General features: G+C 45.2%; 2 protein-coding genes across 3 annotated transcripts; one reads left to right on the top strand and one right to left on the bottom strand.

Annotated features, from left to right (window-relative positions):
- The first annotated feature begins 1,086 nt into the window (after positions 1–1,086).
- On the top strand, positions 1,087–6,475 carry jtb (jumping translocation breakpoint). 2 transcript variants are annotated; one of them, XM_067256532.1, is made up of 6 exons: positions 1,087–1,281; positions 1,946–2,110; positions 2,291–2,331; positions 2,906–2,991; positions 4,248–4,324; positions 4,445–6,475. In XM_067256532.1, exons 2-6 carry the CDS (start codon positions 2,013–2,015, stop codon positions 4,599–4,601), a joined length of 459 nt encoding a protein of 152 aa, XP_067112633.1. In that variant the 5' UTR covers positions 1,087–1,281; positions 1,946–2,012; the 3' UTR covers positions 4,602–6,475. The 2 variants fall into 2 exon arrangements, with proteins under 2 accessions (XP_067112633.1, XP_067112632.1); XM_067256531.1 differs by having other exon boundaries at positions 4,245–4,324.
- A 5,248-nt stretch (positions 6,476–11,723) lies between these two features.
- Positions 11,724–12,762, bottom strand: cart4 (cocaine- and amphetamine-regulated transcript 4). Its single transcript, XM_067256384.1, has 3 exons — positions 12,562–12,762; positions 12,075–12,161; positions 11,724–11,957 (listed from the first exon to the last, which is right to left on the bottom strand). Exons 1-3 carry the CDS (start codon positions 12,706–12,708, stop codon positions 11,850–11,852), a joined length of 342 nt encoding a protein of 113 aa, XP_067112485.1. The 5' UTR covers positions 12,709–12,762; the 3' UTR covers positions 11,724–11,849.
- Positions 12,763–19,859: the final 7,097 nt, after the last annotated feature.

Raw genomic sequence — 19,859 nt, 5'->3', positions numbered from 1 at the left:
CCCCCCACACCCCTCCTCCTGACCCCTCCACCCCGGTCATTATCTGTTTCTGTCCCTATGGTTAAACTGACAGTCCTCCCCCAGGCCGCCAGCCAGCTGTGTGTGTGTGCGTGACTGTGTGTCTGTTTGTGTGTGTGTGTGTCTGTATGTAAGCGTGTGTGTGTGCATGTGTGTGGTGAGGGAAGGAGACAATCACAGAAGGCTTTGAGTGAGGGTGCAGGGAGGGGACAGTGATACAGGGGGTCACAGGGGGTGATGGGGCGGGGGGGGGGGGGCAAGGGGGAGACATGGGGAGATGGGGGTGACATGGGGAAGTCATGAAGGGCGGTGTGAGAGAGAGAGAGAGAGAGAGAGAGAGAGAGAGAGAGAGAGAGAGAGAGAGAGAGAGAGAGAGAGAGAGAGAGAGAGAGAGAGAGAGAGAGAGAGAGAGAGAGAGAGAGAGAGAGAGAGAGAGAACAGACCGGACTGACAGAAAGGACAAATTTAAGTGGAAGAGGAAGGAGAGAGGAGAGAGGAGAAGAGAGGAGGATCATCCACATTCACATCATCCACAGTCTTACTTCATAACAACTCTAACCTCATTCAGCCCAGACACATCTCGAATCTGCTCTAGGTGGAGTGTCTTTTAATGGTTCATCCGTCACCGAGGGACGCATTTCCTTTCAAGTTCTCTCACATTTAAACATAATGAATTAGGATGCAGCGCCATCGCCCTCCACAGGCAGCTTCGAGAAACAGCTACAACTCAGTCAATGGAGACCACTCTGACTGGTCGAACAGACCAAAGGAAAATAAACGAAACTACAGACGCAGCAGAAGCTGCAGAAGCTTTTAAAGTTAATGATCGACGGTTAGATCTATGTACCGACGATTCTGCTGTACTTTCTATGTGCTTATTCGTATGTCTGCTAAATCTATGAATAAAATGTAAAGTCAATATTAAAAGGTGTCAATGGATTTAACCCGTTAACTGCAGTTCGTGGGAGTAACGCCAGGCGGCACTGTTGCCACAATGCAGATTTCCTTAGTTTCATTTGATGACGTACTCCTCTCCAACGTTTACATTTCCAACATCATGATGGTGAGTCAAGATGGCTGTGGGATAACGGTGGACTTTGGGCGTAGATAGACAAGCAAATGAGCTCCATTAGACCGACATTTGTTTTGAGCTGTTCTCCATTTAACGCGCACCACCGTCGTAACTAAGGGGATTCGGGCTGTGTCTATTTCTCTAAAAGCAGCTGATTTCAGCATGCTGTGTAACGTTGTTAAGTGATCTTGGTAAGTAAACCACGCTACGAGCTACTGTATTTGTCTGTAGAGAGTTAGTTAGCTGCTTTACTAGGCTAATTAGCTAGCGAACTAAGCCCATCTGAACTAGTCAGCTAGCTAGTTGGTATTACAACATAGCATGTTTAGATGTAGTCTATCTAGCCTGGCTAGCTAGGTTTCCCGGCCTCGACTGTCTTGTAATGCTAGGCTACCTAGACAAGCTAAGCTAGTTTGATAGCGAGTCTACCATCTTGCCTGTGTTGGTAACGAGCCAACTTCAAATTTAACAACAATACTTGTTAAGTTGTGGTTGTTTAACATTTAGACATGGTGAGTTCGTCTCTTTTTTAAACGTACAGTACATTTGCTAGCTAGATAGCTAGCACTACATAAACTAGCTAATCTACCTAGCCGAGTGTTTCCCGTTCACAGACAGTTTAACCTAGAGTTGTTGTGGAACATAGCTTGACTATCTGGCTGGATATACTATTTACATTATCGTCAGAGTGCCGGGTGGATAAACAAATTACCCAACAACAGCAGTTGTTTTCCAACGTTAGAATATACTACTGAAGGAGTAGCAAGTCTAAATGTTCGCCCCCCCCCCCCCCCCCCATTGTTTGTAGGCTAATTGAGAGGCGCTGTTCATTTTTGTTCCATTATTGTGCCCCAGACTTTGAACTGTAGATTACAAACCCCGAGGTCATGGTGTAACTGTGGCGACCCCCACTCGCACGTGTATGGGGAGGATGGAGAGCGACTGCCGGATTCCAATGAGCTGCCTGCGGCCGCGTATCCTGGCCCTGCACGCTCTCTTCTGGGGACTGGTGTCTCTCAGGTGGGTGGGAGGTCGTCATATAGGAACGTAACTACGGGTTCTGTTGCTATAAGTGCGTTATATCGTTCTATTAGGCCGTACTAGTCATTCCCTAGTGCCAACACTCTGTTGATATTACCAGCTCTGCTGTTTTATTGGTGTTTTGTAATTTCCTCTAACCTTTGACCCTTTCTTCTTCAGAGTGTTTGGTGCAGCTCTGCTGAGTGAAGAGAAGGCCTCAGGTAGGTGCACATTCTCTGGCCTCTCACATGAAGGGCTGGAGATGCATTGCTGCAATGCATGTAATATTGTCGTTGAGATGTTCCTGCTGTTTTGTTGTAACTTAGAGGTGGTTGTTTAGCTGTATATTTTACGGGCGCAATTTTGATGTCGCTTTGGATGACAGGCGTGCACACGCCCCTAGAGGCAGGCTTCCATCTGTGGCGCTTCCTTTAATCAGCTGCCTGCTCCTCGCCACAACAGGATGAGTGTTCTCTGAAATGTGGCGTCACACACTCTCTGGGTTGTCTGTAGAAAAAGCATTCATCGGTGGATGAGAGATGATGTATAGAGGGTTTGTTTTCAAGATATGATCTCTGGGGATGGGCATAGCTCAGTGGTAGAGCTTTTGATGAAAGCATCTGCTAAGTGAATACGTGATTATGATGCAATCCCTTGTCTTGCGGTTGGAATCCCCCCCTGTATGTTCCTTTGGATCGAAGTGACGTAGAGTCTTCCAAATGAAGACCTTAGTATTATGAGATGCTGTTTATCTTTGAGTAACGGTGCTGTCTCTTGTTGTCCTGTGTTCCCCAGTGGCCAAGCCTGTTGGCACCCCCTGCTGGCTGGTTGAGGAGTTTGTGGTGGCTGCAGAGTGCTCGCAGTGTAATGCCTTCCAGTCGGTGAGGCATCTGTCTCACACACGCGCTCTGTCTCACACACGCACACAAATACAATTCCTCCTTCTGTCTCACACACGCGCTCTGTCTCACACACGCACACAAATACAATTCCTCTCTCTGTCTCACACACGCGCTCTGTCTCACACACGCACACAAATACAATTCCTCTCTCTGTCTCACACACGTGCTCTGTCTCACACACGCACACAAATACAATTCCTCCTTCTGTCTCACACACGCGCTCTGTCTCACACACGCACACAAATACAATTCCTCCTTCTGTCTCACACACGCGCTCTGTCTCACACACGCACACAAATACAATTCCTCTCTCTGTCTCACACACGTGCTCTGTCTCACACACGCACACAAATACAATTCCTCTCTCTGTCTCACATACACGCACTCTCTTTCTTGGGCTCTTTCCCCCTCTGTGTCTTAACACACACACACACGGTTTTGAGCCATTGCTAGAAGCATGTCATCTTCTCGTGTGTGTGTGTGTGTGTGTGTGTGTGTGTGTGTGTGTGTGTGTGTGTGTGTGTGTGTGTGTGTGTGTGTGTGTGTGTGTGTGTGTGTGTGTGTGTGTGTGTGTGTGTGTGTGTGTGTGTGTGTGTGTGTGTGTGTGTGTGTGTGTGTGTGTGTGTGTGTGTGTGTGTGTGTGTGTGTGTGTGTGTGTGTGTGTGTGTGTGTGTGTGTGTGTGTGTGTGTGTGTGTGTGTGTGTGTGTGTGTGTGTGTGTGTGTGTGTGTGTGTGTGTGTGTGTGTGTGTGTGTGTGTGTGTGTGTGTGTGTGTGTGTGTGTGTGTGTGTGTGTGTGTGTGTGTGTGTGTGTGTGTGTGTGTGTGTGTGTGTGTGTGTGTGTGTGTGTGTGTGTGTGTGTGTGTGTGTGTGTGTGTGTGTGTGTGTGTGTGTGTGTGTGTGTGTGTGTGTGTGTGTGTGTGTGTGTGTGTGTGTGTGTGTGTGTGTGTGTGTGTGTGTGTGTGTGTGTGTGTGTGTGTGTGTGTGTGTGTGTGTGTGTGTGTGTGTGTGTGTGTGTGTGTGTGTGTGTGTGTGTGTGTGTGTGTAGGGCTTTAACACCCAGTGTGTGTAGCATCAATATAAAGGTGTGTGTGAAGGGCTCTGACTGTGTGTGTGAGTGTAGCATCAGTATAAAGGTGTGTGTGAGTGTAGCATCAGTATAAAGGTGTGTGTGAGTGTAGCATCAGTATAAAGGTGTGTATAGAGGGCTCTAACTCCAGTGTGCTTCCTCCAGAAGTCATGGGCAGCATGCACGCTGACTGGATACGTGGAGAGGATCAACTGCACCAAGTCCAACAGGGACGAGTACAAGAGGTGAGACGACTGGTTTAGACTACAGATGGAGTTAGTGGAGATGAAAGCCTATGCGTGATGTGTGTTAACGTAACGTATGCCCCTCCCACCCCCTTCTCCCTGGCTGTTTCTCCCCCCTAGCTGCCGGTCATCCATGCTGGAGGAGCACCTGTTCTGGAAGTTTGAGGGGGCGATGCTGGGCCTGACTCTGCTCTCCGCCCTGGTGGTGGTGGTCCGCCAGCGCTCCCTGGACCGGCTGGCCTCCGAGAAGGTCCGCAGGCAGATCGAGTCCATCTAGAACCACCAGAGTCTTGCCTGGGGGAGGCTCCCAGTTAGCCCTGTTGTAGAGGGTAGGACTCCTACAGACTAGGATCTAACAGCACAGTCAGATCCCAGTCTGACCTTAGAACTGTTTATATCTCCAGTGTGAATCTGACCTGAGGACTTTCCCAGCCTTGACACCGACCCTTCTAGAACCTAACAATAGGTATATAACCAATGAAATGCCAATAGTTCTGGAACCTGGACTGCAACCGTGCTAGAACCTAGAGGCCGAGTGTTCCAGAACCTAGACATCGATAGTTCTTGACGCCGGAAGGTTCTAGAACTTAGATGCCAATAGTTCGGGAACGTGGACGTCAACGGTATTGAGACGGACAAGAGAGCTGCTTGGTGAGGTTGGGAGCTTACCGGTGCTGCTGGGTAGAGATGATGGCCGGCAAAGAGGAGAAACCTTCTGGAAGAGAACTCTTCTCCAGCTTGGACGACGTGTGCACAATATCAGCTTTGGGGATTTTAATTATATATATTTGTTTTTCCCCAGAGTAAGTTTTGTGAAAATTGGTTTAAAAAAAAAAAATGTGACGAGACATGGTACATGTCGGTTATTTGGATTTTCAGAGAGGTTTAGACTTTGAACCTGGTGTTGAATGTTCCCCCAGACAAGTAAACACAAGTTGTATTTATATTCTCTTTCAAACGCACCGTTCCTGGGAAGAACCTGACTAATCACACAGGACTGTACGGGTGAAAGCACACTGCTTCCCCTCCCGGCTATCCAGTTAGTCAGGTCTGCCTACTGAGGACCAGTGGGTTCTTGGAGAGAGTGTACAAGCCATGGACTAACTACTGACACTTGGGCGCCCAATGGGTTCTAAATGGAGGGTTTATGGGAGTGGGTTATCGCACAGTGTTATGTCGTGAGCTTTATTCAGTTGGGTATCCACACAGTTTCTGGGGGGTGGGACATCTAATATGGTTTCATGTTAAGCCTTCTGAATAGGTTTAATCTCACCAGCTTTCGGTTTGTAAAGCCATGGATAGGACAACAATCACTTTCTAGATGTAAACAGGAAACATTTTAACTTTAATTCACTACACGATTTCTGCTTGTTATTGTTTCATTTTTTTTTTACTTGTGTCACTTAGATCCCCCCCCCCCCCCCCCCAGCCTGTCCTTGTGACAAGCAGAACTTGGCTCCAGAAGTCAAAAGTCAAACCAATGTGTCACTTCAGGTCACCTTGTTCCATAATGCTCTGTGTTGTCTATTGCAAGATATATGTAAAGACTTATCCCTTCATCTACATCTTGGTGCTCATCGCTGGTTGACTTGCATTGCGAAACAGACAGGGCTTGTTGTCATTGGATGAATATGTGATGATCCTGGTGTTATCACAGTGTTCCACCTGATTACCTACACCAAGCAACCATGACCTATGGGTTTCGCCAATTGTCATTGTCAGGCTCTGAGCTCGAGAGGAATCGCCAGTATTTTCTGACATTGTTCACTGATGTTTAAAACGTGATTTTATCATAGTTTTACGTTTCGACTGTAAATAATGTATTTTTATGAAAGCGATGTGAGATGCCAGCTGCTGACTCGAGATGTGAATTATGCAGAAACAATAAATGAGATCAAAGGAAAACAAATCTGTCTTTTTGGGAGATCTTATCTACACAGCCAGCACTTTCTGTCAACTTATTTACATACCTAATACCAGGCCTGGATTGGTAATCTGGCATACCGGGCAAATGCCCGGTGGGCCGCTGCACTTGGGGCCGATATGATATTTAATATATAAATCTTTATATATATATTTTTCTATTTCATAAACTTAAAATTGGCCAACGACCGGCCCATTAAGCATGGACAGCGGCCCATTGGTTCATTTTCTATACTGATACTGGGCTGGCCCAATCACGTCTCTTAACTCTTGGTGTGCTGGTGGGTGGTATTGGTGATTGTGGTGGGCCGGTCTGAGCAAAAATGCCAGGGCCATTTTTTTTTGTCCCAGTCCAGCCCTGCCTAATACGGACATGAATGGAAACCAAAGATGTACAGATTAAAATAAAACTTTATTTGTATAGGCCTACTTCTTTAATAAGCAAGTTCGCAGTTAAGATTCTATCAACATGCAGGATTTTGATAAATTGATGCTTCCAAAATCCCTGTTACTATCGGCAACAGCAGCGTTCATGTTACGTGTAAGGTGCAGTCGAGGTCAGAGACTCCGGAGGAAGAAGTGGGAACACCGGGACCCGCGCGGGCAGCGGCAGATTTGACCGTGCCTGATCTCTCTCAACCCCGTGCAGAACTTTCCCATGTTGCACTGCAGAAGAGAACACAAATACTATATGGGCTGGAGATAAGCTACTATGATCTCTAAAACGTACCTACTTTCACACAAATCGTTGCGGGGGTAAACGGTTATTGTTAATATGTAAGGGTTTCTCAACCCTGTGAAGTTTTGGGATTATACTAGAGATGTTTGGTTTGACTGATACTAAAGCCACGAGATGTCGCCATAACCCTACAGAATCAATTTGAGAACCCCCGTTTGCACGCAGGGAGCTTGGCTGAAGTGGAGTAAAGGGTTAAGGATCAATAGAATAGAGAAGACACATACCAATATGGTGATTCTCCTCCTGCGGAGCCGTCGACATACGCCAGGAAGACGGTTGAAGTTCTCCCTCAGCTCGGCCCACGGCCTCCGGTGAAGACTGCCGTTTCTCGTATCATGGACAGGGATACCCAACGGCTATGCAAGACAATAAGGATCTGGTGAGGAAACCTTTAAACAAAAGTGTTTGTATTTATATTATAATTCAATGTGTATAAGTAGGTCTAATTATAACAAGTGTTTTCAAGTAGCCAATATTGACCAGCTCGTGCTCTCGGGGATTTGGGCGCGTTTGCGAAGAAGGAACCGGTTCTGGCAGGCTCGTCTCCACTCCGCGGGACAGAAAGTTGACCAATAAAATCGAATTCATTATGAGGAACATCATTTTGAACATTGACACCAATTGAACTCTTCTCCGTCAGCCCGTGACGCTCCTCTGTTGATATGGCACCAACACGCAGGCGTGCTCCTCGTGCGCGAAAAGTCCTACTGCGCGTCACAAGACGCTGTCCAAGGTTCTGAGGAGATTTCGAATAAATATGGTCAAGTCGATGCAAGTTCATTTAGGCTACCAACTATATTTCCATCATAATCCAGCTCAGACATGAAACAAAAAAACCTTCCCGAATTTATTGGGTGTGCAGGTGCGCTAACACTTCTAAATGTGTCTACTCGCCCACACAGTAGTCTTTTCCGTGTTGTAAACGGATTTTATGGTCACATGGGTATAAGGTTGACAGCGACCCAAGTACCTACACCTGTTTTAGATGTCATTCAGGACAGTGTTCACAACAGGACCTCAGACGTTCATAGGCACGTCTGTTACATTTACATTCACATTTAGGCCTACATTTATTCATTTAGCAGACGCTTTTATCCAAAATGACTTACAAGAAAGAGCTTTACAAAAAGTGCATAGGTCAATGATCATAAACAACGAGATAGCCCCAAAAATATTGCGGGTAGGAAAAACATGAAGCATACATTGTGAAAAGCAAATAAGTGCCAATGGATAGAACCTTCACCACCGGTCTTCACCACAGCACTGAAACTGCTTTAGCCAAGGTAGTCAATGATCTACTCTTAGCCTCTGACGCAGGCTCTATCTACGCAGGTTCTCCTAAACCTAAGTGCAGCTTTTGACACTGTGGATCATCAAATTCTCCTGGAACGTATGGAGAACTATGTTGGGATTTCTGGTACTTCACTTCAGTAGTTTAGATCGTATCTGACAGATCACAAGCTGGTAAAAAATCTAGGAGTCACAATGGACCCAGACCTTTCGTTTGAGTACCGTATTAAATAAATGATCAGAACTGCATTTTTCCATCTCCGTAACATAGCCAAAATACGAAATTTCCTCTCAAAGGATGATGCTGAAAAACTAATACATGCATTTGTTACATCCCGATTGGATGACTGCAATGTATTATTCTCTGGCCTCCCAAGTACCTACTTCAAATGTTTACAGTGGGTGCAAAATGCTGCTGCTAGACTATTGACCAGAACCAGAATGTATGATCACATAACATCTACTCTCCTGTCTTTACACTGGCTCCCTATCCAAGCAAGAGCTGATTTCAAAGTTCTATTACTAACCAACAAATCTCTGCATGGATTGGCACCACTATACCTCTCTGGGCTTCTTGTACCCTATCACCCCATAAGGTCACTAAGATCCCAAGACACCAGCTATCTGGTGGTTCCCAAAATTAATGAAAAAACTGCTGCAGGCAGGGCGTTCTCATACAGAGCACTTCTTCTCTGGAACAAATTACCTGTCTCAATTAAGGAGGCTGATACCGTTTCGACATTCAAAATTAGGTTAAAAACCTTTTTGTGTAGTCAGTTCTACGACTGATAAAGCGTGTGTGTGTATGTACTTTCAATGTAAACCTAAAGTGTGTTTGTCTGTACATGTATCATATATAACTTTTAAATTACAAATATAGCTTCTATATGTTCATGTCGCCCCATCTAGATTTGACAAATAAAGTAAACCTGTTAATGTATATTGTTACTGTTATTATTTCTGTTACTAGTTGGAGACTACTGGGGACGGGGCTTCTCGTATTCGTATAAAAAAAAACGTATTTGAGAGTTTTCTGCCAAAGCTGGATCTAGTCGCCAACTGGAAACCAGTCTCCAGGACGACAGCGAGTTCCCGGTCCCTTCCCTCATCCACCTGCCTGTGATGCTGCGCCGATCACAGTCCCCAGCCTTGTGGCTACCTCTGCTCATACTGACATTTACCAACTGACCCAAGTTGAACACTGGATTTTGGTGTTTCAACACCCATTGACACTTCCCTGCTGTATGACTATGTTAAGCCTGTGTTCTGCTCCTCTCTTTCACCAACCATGGAGGAGGGGATCCCTCACTGAATTGCTCCTCCCAAGGTTTCTTCCATTTTTCTCCTCCATTGAGTTTTTCTGGGAGTTTTTCCTTGTCTTCCTTGAGGGTTTAGGTTGGTTGAGGGGCAGTTCTGTGGGCGTATGTGAAGCCCTCTGTGACATTGCTTGTAAAAAGGGCTATAAAAACCACATTTTGATTTGATTTGATTAGAACCAGAAAAGCATGTAGTTGGCAGTCAGATGGCTGAGCGGTTAGGGAATCGGGCTATTACTCAGAAGGTTGCCATGCCAAATGACGTTGTGTCCTAGGGCAAGGCACTTCACCTTACTTGCCTCGGGGGGAATGTCCCTGTTCTTACTGTAAGTCGCTCTGGATAAGAGCGTCTGCTAAATGACTAAATATAAATATATAAATATGTAGTTAAACAAATTACAATTAAACAACATGATCCTCGAAAGTGCTAGAGTGTACCGCTGTACTCCCGGAACAAGTGCGTCTTTAGCCTTTTCTTGAAGGTGGAGAGACAGTCAGTATCTCTGATGGAGGTGGGGAAATGATTCCACCATTGGGGCGCCAGACAGGAGGAGAGCTTGGGTTGGGAGCGGGCACTCTTGAGAGATGGGACCACCAGACGGTTGTCAGAAGAAGACAACAGGTACAGCTGTGTGTCGTCAATGGTAGGAGAAGCCATGGGAGGAGATGATCGGTACAAGTGAGGTGGTGTACAGGGAGAAGAGGAGGGATCCAACGACAGAGCCCTGTGGGACAGCAGTGGAGAGCTGGCGGGGTCCTGACACTTTGCCTCCCCAGGAGACCTGGTAGGATCTTCCCGACAGGTAGGATGAGAGCCACTGAAGTGCCAGAGATCTCAGAAAGTCTAGCGAGCAGGATCTGGTGGTTGACCGTGTCAAATGCTGCAGATAGGTCCAGCAGAATGATGACGGATGACCTCGAAGCTGCTCTGGCAGACTGGACGGCAGTAGTGACTGACAGGAGGGCAGTTTTTGTGGAGTGGCCAGTCTTGAAGCCTGATTGGTTGGGGTTTAGTAGTTTGTTCTAAGGGAGGAAGTTAGCCAGTTGATTAGATACAGCACATTCAATTGTTTTTTGAAAAGAAGGGTAGCAGTGATACTGGTCTGTAGTTCTGGAGGACGGTAGGGTTAAGGGAGGGTTTTGTGAGTAGAGGGGTAACACAGGCCTGTTTGAAGGCAGAAGAGAAGGTGCCAGAAGTAAGAGAAGAGTTAAGGACATGGAGAAGAAAAGTTATGATAGAGGGAGAGATGGATTGGAAGAGAGGAGAGGGGACTGGATCAAGGGGACAGGAGGTGGGGCGATGAGAGGAGGATGAGGTCAGAGATCTCTGAGGGGGAAGGAAAGAGTTGGGACATTTAGTTGGGTCAGTCATAGAGGGTGAGTGAGTAGGAAAGATAGGTTCAGGGAACTGACTGCTAATATCAACAACTTTCTTTTCAAAGAAGGAGGAGAAGTCGTCTGCTGTCAGGGAAGAGGGGGGGCGGGGGAGGTGGGTTAAGAAGGGTGGAGAAGGTAGAGAAAAGTTGGTGAGGGTTTGAGGCAGAGTTCATTTTGTTCAGGAAGTAGTGGGTTTTAGTAACAGTTGTGTGAGCAGAAAATGATTTAAGGATGGAGTGATACTTATGAAGGTCCAGTCCGTCTTTGGACTTCCGCCATCTCCTCTCAGCTGCCCCGAAGGCAGACACTGTTATGCAGTGTCTAATTTTAATAGGCGATATTCCATATGAGGCACTAAATAATTACTACATTCATTGGTTACTCGATCACAATGGGTTGAGGCATATCATTAAGCATGAGACACTAGTGTTATCCACCACCTGTTTCATCTCAACATTGGATATCTGCCTTATGGAAAGACCACATTGCTTGTGTTATTTAACTGTGATGCTATGTTTTCAAAAGGTCAGAAAGGCAGATGTCTCATTTGTGATCGAAAATCCCTGACTTCAAATTGCTCAAGTTGTCCATCTGGATTAGGCTATGGCTTATATCAAATCTGAGTCAGATATGAGTCAGTGGACACGTGCAGCTTTGTAAATGTTTTTTATTAAACAAAAATAAATACATTTGTACACACATGTATCTTCAATAAAGTTGAGAAGACACCAAAACAATTCAAGACAAAGTCAGTATAGCCTATACATGCAGACTTACATTGAGACGTGTAACAGCACAGTTGTATCACAATATCACAAGCCATTTTATGTTCACGTGTTAGGGCACCCGAGGTCATCCGTTACAGGTGTCCGCAAGGAGGTCAGTAGCAGCGCAGGAAGAAAGTGTTGCACGCGGTGCCGCGCATGCAGTCGCAGAGCCTCCCGATACGCGGCCCATGCTTCATGGCGCACCGCTCCCCGACGTCGCACTGGACGAGAGAGGAGGAGCGTGTTAATATCCACTTTTTTATCCAGTTATCCGAAGTTTGTTGCATCAAGTTTATTACTGTTTCATTTGAATCGCGGAATTTAAAGTGTCTGCTCACCCGTGGGATGACACTTGCTTTCTTCTCAACGGACAGTCCTATACTGTTCTCCTGTCCACTCTCCAGAAGTCCCTCGAGCGCATCAGCCTGGAAAAAATACGTCACCAATTAGGCTCCATGTTTAATGCAATACCTATATTTACAACGAAGGTATTCACCACTGATCTGTAATAAAAAAGGACTCATGTTAACGAGCTAAATGAGACTGAAAACATATTCGAAGCTGTTTCCGTCTTGCCGGTCACTGACTGCGACGGGAAAAGGTACCTCTCTTCTATCCTTCCTCGCGCCCGAGAAAATGTAACCTACATAACCTAGAGCAAACTTGCCGGCCTGAGAAGCTGAGGAAAGAAGTACACCTTACATTTGAATAATCTATGAATAATCCATAAACAAACATTTCCTTACACCTTTGGAAAATTGGTTTGGATGACACAACAGGTAGGCGTGAAAACTTAGAGAGAGACAAATAAATAGTCTTCCTTACCAACTCTCTGGTCGCATAACGAAGAGGATATTGGTCTTCTTGTGAAGAGACTCGGTTTTCTGGTGACATTTGCCCCTGAGCGATAACGGTGAACACGGACAAGCACACGCCCAAGCAAACAACCGCGCGGACCGCGACGCTGTCCATGGTTCTGAAATTCGAAAGCTTTCGGAATGATAAGAGGATACGGATCAAGTTGGACTTCTGCTGTGAAGTTCTTCACTCTTAGTAACGGTCAGTTTCTTGACTAAAATGAATCAAAAACGCTGGTTGTTCGCTGACTTCTCTTCTGCATGTAATGATGCTCGTTCTGCACTTGCTCTTGTTGCTTGGAAACTTTCTCTATTTATATGGAGCCAGACCCGTGCTGCTCCCGGTTTTTTTCTTACGAGTAGTAACGTCATCGCCCTTGTCTTGCCAGACCTTGTTTTCCACGTTGGATAGGTCTCCCCGGTCAACGTGATGAATATCCACGGCACAGAAACGGATTCTCACTCCGGGGGGAAACTGTCCGAGACCTGTCCATATATTACCATCAGGTTTTGGATTCGGTCTATGGCAGTCATAAAACATCAGGCCTGTAGGGCTCCGAGGGCGCATCAGATAAGTCCATATATTCTGAATAATCTTGCTTGATTTATGTATTTCCTTTCACTGTTAAATATTTAACACCTCAGGGAAATAAATCCGAGGCACGTAGGCTACGTAGACTTACTGAAAACATCCATTCGTTTTGTTGGGAAGACTGACGCTTAAACGTTGTCTACGATGACTCAGATCACTTGATGTTGTAGCCTAATCAACTGGCTGAACGGCAAGATATTGTTTCAAAATTAGTCTATTTGAATGATGAAAACACAAGCTTTCGACCTATTAGGCTAGTGTCACTTGGATAACACCATGGGCTTAATTCGCTTATCGAATAATATGTACGGATGTTCCAGCCAGTCCCCTATTAAAAGGTGAGATCATTACACTGGGGAGGATATCGTCGCAGTAGAATTATATTTTCCCCCCTGGTGGATATAGGCAAGGCCTTGGGCCAAATTCTAAAGAATTAGACTAAAGTATGCTCTAGATTATGGCAGTGAGTGGTTTATAAATAATTAAATAATGATGCGTTGGAGAAAATATTATCTACACACGAATGTATGAATAAGCTATGTTATACAGAAAACTTCTTGAAAGTTTGTGTCAAAGATACAGCAAGGTTTTGTTTTTTTTATATCATAATGCTGTGACCAATTTTGAAATGTGTGAATAGAGCGTCTCAGACAAAGTCTGACTTGACTCCCGAGAAGCGCCAAATGGGACCTTGCTTGCGCTAGTCACTTATCGCGCCATGACTCTGATGAGTCAGAGAGCTCAAGCTCTTAGGTCCGCAGCGCGAGGCGCTTTAGGTAAGCGAAACTGCAGTTTACACTAACCCCCTTGATAACTTTTAACCGCCAAATAAACGATTTGGATAAGTGTCCACATAACTTTAGAATTAAGATTTTTGAGTATATTGGAGTCAAACTATTTAGATGTGTGGAATATTTTAATAGAACTAGTTTTTTAAAACATGGCGATTGAAGAACAGAGTGTGTGTGACAACCCGGTCCCTTCCATTAAAAGGCCATCATATGGTAAGCACTTTCCGGCCTGTGGGTATGGAAACTGGATACTGTGTTGGATGTCCCCTGGTTCAACTGGGCCAATTCCAGGAAGGAATGTTGGTGATCAATACCTGGAGGACAGAATCCTGGTAGAACAGATCTTACTTACTTACTGTAAGTCACTCTGGATAAGAGCGTCTGCTAAATGACTAAATGTAAATGTAGATCTTTAACCATGAATATTAGCCCAGTGGTGTTGTAGTGTTGCTGTCTCTTTTAATTTCAACTTGATTCATGTATACACTATAGACATCTACACACCTCCTCACACACACACACACACCTACAGGTTGGAGTTGCAGGTTACACACACACCTGTGGGTAGCAGGTGAAACACACCACCAATAGTCCCTGAGGTCATGTCCTGAAGTTGTGGGCGTTTGGAAAACATAAATGTCATGACAACCCATAGAAACGAACAATCATCTAGACCAATAACAACCTCCCTCGCACTTCCTGGATTTAAAACATCCGCTGGCCAATTAAATCCATCTGAGTCTCATTAAGGTTGTTGACCTTTGGCTCAGTGAAGACTTGGGCTTTAGCATTTGATTGGCAGGTCCCATGTGTGTGTAATGAGAGAGTGATTCTCTCTAGGGAGATTCTATATTACTCAGCTTCATCATTGTCAGAGATTGGTGAAATGGCTCAATATGTTTGTTTTAGATTGGCCTGTTTTATGGTTTTACATTTTGTGTGAGGTTTGTGAGGGTGACTGCAGCCAGCAAGACAGCCAGACAGTTAGCCAACCAAAATGTGAACAAGACAGCCAGACAGTTAGCCAACCAACCAACCAGCAAGCTAGCCAGCCAGCATTCAAGACAGACAGACCAGAATAATCAGAATCAGAATCAGCTTTCTTCTTTCTTTCTGACAGACAGACATCCTTGCCAGCCAGAAAAACTTTGAACAAAACAGTGAGCAAGACAACCAAACAGTCAACTAGCCAACAGGATGTAAGCCAACCAACCAGACGCCTAGCCGGCCCATTTGCCAGCTAGCCAGACACCTAACCGGTCTATTAGCCAACCAGACAGCCAGCCAGACACCTCCTTATCACTCATCTGTTGTCTGACTGTCACTCATCTTCTTGCTGTTTTTCTATGTCTATTCTACTTTATATCCTTCTCTTCATATCTGAGATTCAATCAGTCTCTCTCTCAGTCTGCCTTTGTGCCTCTTTCTTTCTCTTCCTGTTTCCCTCTCTCTCTTTCTCTTGTGCCACACCCAATATCTCTTTCCGTCTTGCACAAGTTCTCTTTCTGCTTCTCTTTCCCTCAGCCTCTGTTTCTTCCTCTCACTCTCTCTCTGCCTCCCATTTCCCTCTGCCTCCCTTCTCCCTCTGCCTCTTTTTGCCTCTCTCTCTCTTCCTTCCTCTGCTCTGCCTGTCTCTGCCTTTTTCGCCCTCTGCCTCCCTCTTCCTCTTCCTCTCTCTGCCTCTTGCGCTCCCACCACCTCTCTGCCTGCCTCACCAAGAGGACATTCAGATACTATAGGGACAACAGGAAGAGCCTAACATCACTACTTCCTCTCCTAGAAGACAGGGCAGAGGCCAGGGGACCTTCCCCCTCCCCTTAATGAGTTATTGAGTGGCTTGGAGTCCACATCGGTTCTGCCTGATTCCCAGGCTTCCACACGCAATCCAAGGTGACGCACATCAGAGAGAAAACCAATTCCTCCCACAGAATCAGAGGTAATGTGTCTATGGGTTTCGATAGAGATCGAAAGAATATTGTGTAAATATTGTGAGTATTGTGATGGTGTATTGCCAGTCTGAATGGCATTGTGTTACGTTTTGGGGTATTAGCTGGAAATGTATTGGCTTGATTTTAGACAATATATGTAGGCTACTGTATGTCTGTAATCATGTAGGGGCTTCCCTGTTACACATTTACAAGGTTTGTTTTGCAGATGGATAAACCTGCATTATTCAGAGGTGTGTGTGGCGGTGTGTGTGGTGGTGTGTGTGGTGGTGTGTGTGGTGGTGTGTGTGACGGTGTGAGGGCCTACAGTATGTCAGGTAATTTTTCAGCTCATGTTTGTAACCTTGTGACGCACACAGAACCACACACAAACACACACCCACACACACAAACTAGGAAGCAAGCCTGCTGAAATGTGTGCAGTCTGAATGTCAACACAATGTTGGACTGTTGTATTCACACATACAAACACACACTCTCAGGGCCCTATCTTGCTCCCCGCGCAATTGACTTTGTCAACGACGCAAGTATCATTCCTAGTTTGCACTCGACGCAAAGCGGACCTTTCCCTCCACAGAAGCACGTCGGTAAATTAGGGAATGACCTTGCGCTCCCGGGGGCTGTTCAGCGAAAAAGGAAGCGTGTTCCGGTGCAAACGTTCCCTGGTGCTACTTCAGAAAAACAATTCCGCCACAGACCGGAAAACGTAGTCTAAAGTCAATGGTGCGTTACTTAGATGCTATTTTAACGGCGCATGGTTGGCCCATGCTCACTGCTGGCGAGGCCAGGGACTTCTTCCTGCGAAGCTACATTGTTTTGATTTATTATATGGCTGTGTTACGTGTCTTTCATGTCAATGATTAAAACGATTTTCATGAGATGTGAACTTGATTTGTAACAATTGTGGCAATTTCCTCCCACGCCTGTTTAACCGAAGCTAATTTGGGTGGGTTTCTTCTCCCATCCCAATCAGAATCAGAATTCAGTTTATTCGTCATGTATATGTTACACAAACACAGAATTTACTGTGGCAGGAAGGTACAAACAATAAACATATACGGGTCTTAAATGAAGTAAAAAAGTACAATGGTTAAACTAATTCTAAGAACTAAACAATAAAAAAATATAACAATTTAAAATATAAAATATATATAAAAATAAGACTAAGAATTTGAATGAGCAGCATGAGTGGGCAACTTAGTGCAATGAGACAACTGCTCTGCCTTTCCCATACAATGTCACTTCTCTATCTTTCACGGCCCTGACGAGAACGTCGGTCTCCTCGGCTGTGAACCGCTCCTGGCGTGCGCCTGGCAAATCCGCCGTTATAATAGCATCCGCCATGGAACAAGCCCGCCTGCTCTTAAAGTGAATGTGAGATGAGGCTCTGATTGGTTTATTGCACGTTACGCCACACTCATTAGTAATGTAGCTATTTCAAACCAACCAATTTTAGATTTGCGCCAGGCGCAGTCATTTATCCCGCCTCACAGTTACTTGCGCTTTGCGTTTTGATACTTGCGTTTCAGATCGTTAAAATAGGGCCCTCAGACTATCACACACACACAAATACACACACAAACACACTCATAAACACACAGTCACTCATACACACACGAGCACTACACTACCACTTTTTTCTCATTAGCCTAAAAAAAATTATCTAGCCAGTTTGTGAACATCTCTAATCTATGAATGAATGTATTCACAATGTACGTACTGTGTATGTGCGTGTGTGACAGAGAGAGATCTCATCATATCATCTTCTGGTCCTTTTGTTGGCCCGATCCCACACATGCACAAGCAGCAGTAGAGATGGAGAGATGGCGATAAGCTTTGATTCTCTGGTACAGAAGGGATGAAGACAGCACATTGCCAATGTGCTGTCTTCATGATTGGTACAGAAGGGATGAGGACAGAGGACGCTGAGGATGATGATCTGTGCAATGACGCAGACCGGGTCTGGGCCGTGATACATTGTGACCCCACCCACCCCCTCCCCGCCCACCATCCAGGGGCTGAGTGTATCTGTAGCATTCTCAGAGACAGGAAATCAAAAATAAATTGCAGAGAGCTTTATCTTGATCTTGGAGGCCACATAGCATTATTGCGGTCGCGTTGTTAGCGGGACAGAATCAACTGCCTCCGTTGTAGAATGCTGGAATAGAAATGTGTACTGACACTTCCACTGTGTAAACAAGCCAGATAAGTCAGAACCCATAGTAATACGATCATTGTCTTCATCATGGTTATAGTTCTAACCTGTAGTATATACTATAGCATACAGTATTAAAGTAACGTAACTTAAATGTTTATCCTGTTACACCTAATCAAGCTTAAACTAATTCTTCAGGTTTGAAACATCAAAATATGAATGCGAAAAACAAAATAACCCTGGAGACTGACACAGTTTCCTGCCACATACCTTGGTTTTGTCTTTTCCATCTGTTATCTGTCATTTGTGTGAATAAGACACAGTATCGAAGATGCCACTCAGGAAAAACTTTTAACTTTCACTTGTATTCACTAAACACCAATACACCTTAGCAAAGTGAACTTAAATAGTTGAATATTATATTCTCAGGAAGTGCACGTAGTTCTTAAGATTATTCAAATCTTAGTTTGAGCTCCGTCTTTAAATGAGGCCTATTGTGATCTTTCACTTGAGTTTGTCTGGTCAGGCCATAACATGCGTCAAAGCCGTGTAGGCCTGTTTTTGTTAGACAGCGATAGAACATGTCGAATCTGATGGCTTATCGTTACGCGAGCCAGCCTGTCTCATCCCTCCAGTCCAAGACTTGCTCAGGTCTTCAAGCCCCGTCCTTTAACATCAAGTTCCTCCCCTCTCACTTCTAACTGGCTGTTTCCGTGCATTCCGTGGTGGAATGGATTTCTTTTCACAGTTGTATCACGCAGCTAAAGGGAGGCAAGCTAACTGTGCTGTCCAGAGTAGAGAAGTGTTCCATAAATGTCAGGAAGCTGTACCTCTAACAGGAGTACACAACCTTATCTGCTCGGTCTTGGCAGCTTGAATGCCATGGCATTTGTACACCACAAATGTTAATTTATGCTCTGCCATGTCAAGTTATATTTTGATATATATAATGTGTGTGCGTGCAGGTGTTTGTGTGTTTATGTCTGTGTGTTTGTGTGTGTTGGTGTGTTTATATATGTTTATTTGTTTGTGAGAGTCCTAGAGATTGATCGATAATGTCTGTGAAGTTTTGTACCAGAGACCCAGAAGTTAAGAAGTCACACAGAGGGCATCTCACACAGAGGGCAAGACTTATCTAACACATTCTCATTCTCTTTCTGCACGTGTTAAAAGACGCAGTATTACGATAGCTGCTGTTCATATTCTAATGGTTCTGGTTGTGTTCTGAGTGAGAAGAGAGCAGGTTCAGCAGAGAGGTGTGCTGTGTCATATCTCACTGGCTCATCTCTCCTGACTCCAGCCTAGTCTGTGTTTGTTTAGAAATGCCTCGTTCTGCCTCGTCCCTTCCTGTCTGCTCCCCTGACCTCCGACCCCCGCGCTGACACCATCATGAATAATTTAGACGGCCCGGCCAAAAAAAAAAAAAAAAAAAAAGATACGGGTTCCAACAGGTTGTAGGTGTGTGTCGTTGGGTCATGCTGACTGCCTGGCTGCCTGGACACAGGAAACATGAAACATTTTCTCTCAGCATCCCTCAATGCCGTTTACCTGAGGCAGGATGACCTCATGTTCTTACCGTGGAGGTTTCTGTGGAGACGACACCATTTAGATGAGATATTGTTAGTGAAGCCAGCTTCATGCGATAGAGAACATTCTGGTCTTTCAGGATCCTGAGTTTGTGAGCAGCCGCCCAAAGCCTTTCCTTTATTATCTTGATGTGTCATATTCTCTCTGAATGGCTCCTCTCTTCCTTTCTCTACTTGTTTGTCCCACCCCAGGTTA

The sequence above is a fragment of the Osmerus mordax genome, chromosome 18 (genome assembly GCF_038355195.1).
Source record: "Osmerus mordax isolate fOsmMor3 chromosome 18, fOsmMor3.pri, whole genome shotgun sequence".
Classification (NCBI taxonomy): domain Eukaryota; kingdom Metazoa; phylum Chordata; class Actinopteri; order Osmeriformes; family Osmeridae; genus Osmerus; species Osmerus mordax.
The sequence above is the reverse complement of the archived record's forward strand: the minus strand, read 5'-3'. Positions and strand labels throughout refer to the sequence as shown.

Coding starts and splice junctions, on each gene's coding strand:
- jtb (XM_067256531.1), top strand. CDS start 2,013: ATGGGGAGGATGGAGAGCGACTGCCGGATTCCAATGAGCTGCCTGCGG. Junction 2,992..4,244: donor AGTGTAATGCCTTCCAGTCG/GTGAGGCATCTG, acceptor TGCTTCCTCCAG/AAGTCATGGGCAGCATGCAC. Junction 4,325..4,444: donor AACAGGGACGAGTACAAGAG/GTGAGACGACTG, acceptor TCTCCCCCCTAG/CTGCCGGTCATCCATGCTGG.
- cart4 (XM_067256384.1), bottom strand. CDS start 12,708: ATGGACAGCGTCGCGGTCCGCGCGGTTGTTTGCTTGGGCGTGTGCTTG. Junction 12,162..12,561: donor GTTATGCGACCAGAGAGTTG/GTAAGGAAGACT, acceptor TATTTTTTCCAG/GCTGATGCGCTCGAGGGACT. Junction 11,958..12,074: donor AAGCAAGTGTCATCCCACGG/GTGAGCAGACAC, acceptor TCTCTCGTCCAG/TGCGACGTCGGGGAGCGGTG.